Genomic DNA, 7341 nt, shown 5'->3' with positions numbered 1-7341 from the left:
GGTTCTTACCTTTCTAGTCAGAAACATCCTTCAGCTTCCAGTTAAGTTCTTCCTCCTTCAAAGCCTTTATTAACCAAATCTGTTACTTAGGGGCCACGCAAGGAAATTGTGCTATTATCTCCTTGACGTTATCTCTTGTGATACTACCAACAATTTTGCAAATTGCTGTGCTGCATGTCAGGGGGAGCAGTTATGGAGGAGCTACACCAAAGCTCTGGGTGTGTCAGGGAGTGGGTGCAGGATTAGGCAGGCAGAGTTTGAGGCCTCACAAGGGGTCCATCTGCACAAGAGTACAGATACCTGCTCGAGTGTGTTCCTTATGGGAGGGCCTTACAGCTTCCCTGAGATTCTCAGCGGGATCTCTGCCCGCCCACAGACCCACAGCAAGAACTGCTGTATCACCAATTTCAAGTTCTGGCAGGACAGAAGCAGGAAAGGCAAAATCATGGACTTGAGGGATGGGGTAGGAAAGGAGTGAGAGGCCAGGGTTCCAGAACACCCCATCTCCATGTCCATCCAGATGGAAGAATCAGCTGTGCGCCTTCAAGGGGCATCCACACTCCTTCCTTAGCACCTCTGCTGGTCTCCTTACTCTCCCACTGTGTCCCCTGGCCTGGCATCAGTCGTGTCTTACATGGTCTTTGCTGCCTCTCAGCATTTCTCCCTGAAACCTTTAGTAAAGCCACTCCGATTTCTCCTCTTCCTCTCCTGCAGCTCCTCCTTGAACCTCTTTAGGTGGGGAAAGAAGGCTCCCCTTCCCCCCATCTTTCTTTCTCTCTCTTTTTTGGTAGTTCTAAATTTCTATTTGTTTTTTATTTATTTTTAAAGATTGTACTTATTTATTCATGACAGACAGAGAGAGAGAGGCAGAGACACAGGCAGAGGGAGAAGCAGGCTCCTCGCTGGGAGCCCTATGTGGGACTGGATCCCAGGATGCTGGGATCACAACCTGAGCCAATGACAGACGTTTAACCACGAAGCCATCCAGGCATCCTTTCTATTTGTTTGTTTTTTAAAGATTTTATTTATTTATTTAAGGTTTTATTTATTCATGAGAGACACAGGTAGAGAGAGAAGCAGGCTCCATGCAGGGAGCCCAATGCGGGGGAGCCCAATGCGGAACTCGATCCCAGGGTTCCAGGATCACGCCCTGAGCCAAAGGCAGACACCAAATGGCTGAGCCACCCAGGCATCCCCTTTCTTTTTGTTTTTAATTTAATTTTTTTTTCTATCATGGCAAAATACATATAATGTAAAATTTACCATCTTAACCATTTTTTAAAAAAGATTTTATTTTTGAGAGAGAGAGAGAAAGAGCATAATGTGGGAGACAGAGGGAGAAGGAGAAGCAGGCTCCCTGCTTAGCGGGGAGCCCTATGCAAGGCTTGACCCCAGGACTCTGGGATTATGACCTGAGCTGAAGACAGATATTTAACTGACTGAGCCACCCGTGCGCCCCCATTTTAACCATTTTTAGTTAGGCATTTATTTTTTTTAATTTTTAAAGATTTTATTTATTCATGAGAGAGGCAGAGACACAAGGTAGAGGGAGAAGCAGGCTCCATGCAGGGAGCCTGACGTGGGACTCGATCCCGGGTCTCCAGGATCATGCCCTGGGCCGAAGTTACTGCCAAACCACTGAGCCACCTGGGCTGCCCTAATTAGATATTTCGTTGCTACTGAATACATTCATAATGTCATATACCCATCACCACCATCCATCTCTAGACACTTCATGTTGTAAAGCTGAAACTATATCCATCAGACAGTAATTCCCCATTTTGTAACTGAACCCAAATTCATGTGCCCGATGCAAGGTAAAACTGATCGCTGAGAGCTTGAGTGTACAGTAAAGCAAGAGTCTATTCTCAAGGCAGCCAGATGAGAAGACAAGCCTCAAGTCTACCCCCCTGAAGCAGGAGGGCCAGGTCTTTTTGTTTGTTTGTTTTTTGAGTGCCAGGGGTTTTTCAAATCAAGTGGAAAAGGATCTGAGTAAGGGGGAGAGAAACTACGTGACTCAAAATCAGACAAAGGAAGTTATGAAGTAAGGGAGGGTTAACTGCATTTTGTTGGGCTCTAAGGGGAGGTCAGTGCCCTGACTAGTTTCAGCTGGCTTTGTGATGAAACCTTGAGTTCTGCAAAACATTGAATTAACACTGAGTTATTATGGTGTCATGCATAAGTAGTATCTTCTAGAAACATGGTGGCAGACAGTATTCTGAAAACCAGCAGAATTTTGAATATTCTCTGAGAAGTCGCAGCTGCCTTGGCCAGCCTGTGAACTCTTTGGTTGGCCATTTCAGTATTCCTCTCCTCCAGGCCCTGGCAACTGCCTGTCTACTGTCTATGATTGCCACTAAGTACTCGCTGACCTTGAAATTTCTGATTCCACAGGGTCCCAGCCTTTGGCTCCCTTTCTCACTTTGCCTTCTCTAGGCCAACACACCTCTCCCAAGGCTTTCAATACTCTGTACTGCATGATTCCCTTTCTTCTTATCTCTTTGCAGTGATCTAAATATTGAAAGTTTTTTTATTCTTAAACATTTATTTTTTTTTAAAGATTTATGTATTTAATAGAATAAGCAGGAAGGAGGGGCAGAGGGAGAAGCAGCTCCTCGCTGAGCAGGGAGCCAGACATGGAACTGGATCCCAGGACTCTGAGATCATGACCTGAGCCAAAGGCAGATGCCCAACCAACTGAGCCACCCAGGTGTTTTGTTTTTGTTTTGTTTTTTTTAATCATATATTGCTCTTGTGAATTTAAACAAAATTAGTTGAAGTTTTCCTAAAACCTCTGCACATTAGTATCATGACTTTCCACTTAGAGGCATTAATCCCTGTACCTTGTATCTAAGATTGCCTTCTCTAGGGGTGCCTGGCTCGCTCAGTTGGTAGAGCCTGCAGCTCTTGATCTTAGGGTTGTGAGTTCATGCCCCAGGTTGGGTGTGGAGCCTACTTAAAAAAGAGAAAGAGGGGCAGCCCCAGTGGCTCAGCGGTTTAGCGCCACCTTCAGCCTGGGGCCTGATCCTGGAGACCTGGAATTGAGTCTCATGTCAGGCTCCCTGCATGGAGCCTGCTTCTCCCTCTGCCTGTGTCTCTGCCTCTCTCTCTCTCTGTGTCTTTCACAAATAAAATCTTAAAAAAAGAAAGAAAGAAAGAAAGAAAGAAAGAAAGAAAGAAAGAAAGAAAGAAAGAAAGAAGAAGAAAGAAAGAAGAAAGAAAGAAGAAGAAAGAAAGAAAGAAAGAAAGAAAGAAAGAAAGAAAGAAAGAAAGAAAGAAAGAAAGAAAGAAAGAAAAGATAGCCTTCTTTACCTTCAAGAGTGTTGGTCTTCCAGCATTCCCTAAAAGAGCCTACAAGAGAATTGAAAACCATTGGTACTGGGCTCTTAAGCTGCCCTTACATTTATGTAGTGCTAGCCAACTTAAGCAATTTTAACAAATGCAAAAGAGCATAATTCATAAGTGTACAACCTGATAGATTGTCTAAAATGAACACACCCAGGTAAACACCACCTAAGTCAAGAAATAGAACTTTCCCAGCACCCCAGAAGCCGCTGTCCTGCCCCTTACCAAATATCCCCTCCAAGGTATTCAAAGGGAATCACTAATCCTGATCATAGATTGGGTTTGCCGTTTTTTTTTTTTTTTTTAACTTTTTGTAATGGAAAAATAAAGTAAGTACCCTTTTATTGTCAGGGCTTCCCTGTTCAGAGCTGAAAAGGACCAAGGATTATTACAGGAGGAAGTGCAAACCTACCTGCTCCTTGTTATGTGGGCACAGGACAAAGGACATCATCATGCCTCAGATAGAGATGACTGTTCAGTCCTGAGATTCCCTGATCCCACAGTCAGCTGGTCAGTGTCTATCAAATCACCCTTGCATTAAGAACTTGTGTGGCCCCTTATAAAAAGAAGCATTTAACCCATCAAGGCAAAAAATCAAAATATAGATAATACCTAAGGCTGGGGATGGTGTGGGGGAAAAGGACACTTCCATTTACAATTATGAAAGTATATGATATAATTTTGAGGGTAATTATCTAATATCTAGCAAAATACTAAAATGTTCGGGCTTTTTGGCCAGCAAACACTTGTAGAAATCTATCCTCCAGGAAGACTTGCAGCACCCCTGTACTGTGCCTCAACTTCCTCATTTCTAAACGAGGGATGATAGTACATAGCTCAGTGGGCTGCTGTGATGATTGAGTGAGTACACACACACACACACACAATGTCTGGTATTCAAGTACTTAAGCGCTGAGTACTTAAGTGCTAACTCTTGCCTGTCTTAGTACGTAGGTACTGTTCACTTGACATTTTCCTGAAAGACCAATAAACCTCCAAATATCTAACTCCTACCAAGTAACACACCCCTCGGGGAAATGAGACTGGGTTATGTTTTTCTCAGTGTGACCCCTGGGAGCTTATTAAGATGCAGGTTTCTGGGTCCATCCTAAACCGAAGAGAACTACCGCGGAAGCCGTTTCCCAGGTGTTTCTTTCTTGACCGAAAGCCGAGGTCGGCCGGCCAGAAGGTGTCGCTCTCCCTAGCACCTCGGCCTCCGGCTCCCGGAAGAGCCGCTCTGCCCGCCAGGAGCGCTCACTCGTCTCCTCTCTTCCGCTTCCGGTGTTCCCCCGCAGCCATGGCCGCCGCCGCCGCCGCTGGCGGCCCTGGGGTGCCCCTGTCCCCGGACGAATTGCTTCCGAAAGGCGATGCCGAGAAGACCGAAGAAGAGCTGGAGGAGGAAGACGACGAGGAGGTACTGGGGCCCTGCGGTGTGGGACGGGGTGCGAGGTTGCGGGCGGGGAGCGGCCCACCCGGGGGTGTGAGCCCCGCGTGCTGCGGGCTTCGGACGGAGGCGCGTCGCGGGGCCCGGAGAGGTCGGGGGGGAGGTGTCTTCACCAGGAGGCGGGTTTAGGGCCTCCACCGGGCTGGGGGGGGTGCCCTCGCCCCAGGGGGTTGTTGCAGTTGCTTGGATCAAGACCCGCGTCGCCTCCACCACAGCTAGATGAGACCCTGTCGGAGAGACTGTGGGGTCTGACGGAGATGTTCCCAGAGAGGGTCCGGTCCGCGGCTGGAGCCACTTTTGATCTCTCCCTCTTTGTGGCTCAAAAAATGTACAGGTAAGGGACGAAGGCAGAGACGTTGGGGTGTGCCTGGGGTGACTGAAGTTCCGTGAACGAACCTGGGCTTCGCAGTAGCAGACCGGGGTTGGAGGCCAGCCTGCTACCTAGATCCCTGAGTGACCTTGGGCGGGTGGGTACCTTAACCTTTCTTGGTCCCAATTTCCTCTTTCCTAAAGTGGCAGTTCTTATGGGGCAGGGTCATTGGGAGATCGGTTCACATCACGTGAGGTAATTAATGTGCTGTATGAGTAGCTTTGTAAGTACTCAGAATCTTAGAAGTGCCATCACTGGATGAACGGCCAGCAAAACTGCCCGTCCTGTTTCTGGTGGGAGTGCGGTGCAAGGTTGGGGTAGAACACACCTATGGAAGACATAGGAGAGTGAGCGGTTTGGTTACTGGGTCCTTCTTGGTGGAGCGATCTGTTTTTGTGTCTCTCTGTCATAATCACACTCCCTTTGCAGGTTTTCCAGGGCAGCCTTGTGGATTGGGACCACTTCCTTCATGATCCTGGTTCTTCCTGTTGTCTTTGAGACTGAGAAGTTGCAAATGGAGCAGCAGCAACAACTGCAGCAGAGGCAGGTGAGCCCAGCCTCTGGGCTTGTTGTCAGTGGTGGAGATGCAAGTCGTTGATTTCCTTGCACGGGTAGACCAGCAGTTATGTGTGGGTAGAGATTGGGGTCCCGCCCATGTTCTTCTAGGTGCTGCCTGACTCTGCTCAGCAGTTTGTGTAGAGCTGGTCTGCCTTGTCAGGTGTAGTGAAAATGCAATCCCTAGGCTTGTATGATCCTTATACTCCTCCCTTTTCTTTTCCAGATACTTTTAGGGCCTAACACAGGGCTCTCAGGAGGAATGCCAGGGGCTCTACCTTCACTTCCTGGAAAAATCTAGATTGCTACTGCTACATGACTTGTCTTGGGACAAGTTTGAAAATTCAATAGTGTTTGAACTGCTGATTATTTGGATTCCTTTTTTTTTTTTTTTTTAAACTTTGGCACATTGATCTATCTAAACCTGGTGGGGAGAATTCTCCCCAGTGTCTCACGGAGACTCCCAACTTGCAACTGTGTCCTCCACGCTGTCCCATTTCTTCTGTTCTCACTCTGATAGCAAGAGTGCAGCAATGCAGACGGTTACTCCAGCTCTGGCCTTCTACCCCCTTTCTCACTAAATCACTTATGACTGGAGGATCTCACTATCCCATTGTGGCATAGGAACTGATGCCACTAGGAAGGAGGTACCCCTCACCATTTTTGTTTTTAAGCATGGAGATGTTGGGGAGGGACATGCACACATATGAAACACATAGTGCATTACAGCCGTAGTGTAAAGCAGCCACTGTGAATTTCTGTGTTGGAAAGGAGGGAGGGCCGGGCAGCAGCTTCAACCACAGGATGGGGACTGTGGAGGACAGAGCAGCAGCTCATTTCCTCTGCCTGTTTTGGCTATGAGAGACCTGTCTAAAAAAGAAAAAAAGTAAGTGCTCACTTTTTGTATTTAAATATTAAAAATTATTCCAATGGAAAGTGTCATCTATGTACTTGTGATATACATCTTGAAATCATTTATTTAGACTGCCCCTCACATTTTTTTCTCACTAAGCTAGCGCTAGCATTTAACACTATTTGATTCCTTAGGTCCAAGTTAGTTAAACTTCCAAAAGTGAAAAAGGTCATTTTTGGCTAAGAACCTCTTAATAGCAATCTTTGCCCTGAATTCAGGCTAATCCTTTTCAGATCTGCCAACAAAGGATTCGGTCCATGTACTTGTACAGTTTACAGTGATATACAGTCATAAAGAATTCTAGGGAATGACATAGTACTAATTTCTGATCTAGGGAGGGGGTGGCAAACAGAACTTCTTTGGTTTGGTCTTTTAAAAATGACAAGCTGACTATGAATCCAACTATAGTCCTGTCTTTGAACCTTGCAGTTTTTCCATTTAACATAATGGAAAGTTTTATTAGCACTGTGCTATTAACAATACTGAGCCTTTGGTGTGTATTTTATCAGAATAATACTATTTAGGGTATAGTACTATTCCTATTATAAAGAGGAATCAGTCACAGAAAGGTTAATCTACCAGACTGCATAGGAAATGCTGGATCTGAATTCAAATCTAGTAGGCCCTCTGCTCTCTCTGCTTGTCAAGCAGAGAAAAACACTGGTCACATCTCAGTGCTAGAAAAGAAAACTGTCCTTACATTAGGATTTGATT

At 46.2% G+C, this 7341-nt stretch overlaps 1 protein-coding gene across 1 annotated transcript; it reads left to right on the top strand.

The window, feature by feature from the left end:
* The first annotated feature begins 4601 nt into the window (after window positions 1-4601).
* Window positions 4602-6650, top strand: TOMM22 (translocase of outer mitochondrial membrane 22). Its single transcript, XM_055329328.1, has 4 exons — window positions 4602-4759; window positions 5005-5123; window positions 5589-5706; window positions 5941-6650. The coding sequence occupies exons 1-4, from the start codon at window positions 4643-4645 to the stop codon at window positions 6013-6015; spliced, it is 429 nt and encodes a 142-aa protein (XP_055185303.1). The 5' UTR covers window positions 4602-4642; the 3' UTR covers window positions 6016-6650.
* The last annotated feature ends 691 nt before the right edge of the window (window positions 6651-7341 follow it).

The sequence above is a fragment of the Nyctereutes procyonoides genome, unplaced genomic scaffold (genome assembly GCF_905146905.1).
Source record: "Nyctereutes procyonoides isolate TBG_1078 unplaced genomic scaffold, NYPRO_anot_genome, whole genome shotgun sequence".
In the NCBI taxonomy this organism is placed as follows: Eukaryota; Metazoa; Chordata; class Mammalia; order Carnivora; family Canidae; genus Nyctereutes; species Nyctereutes procyonoides.
This window is presented reverse-complemented; position numbering and strand designations above follow the sequence as displayed.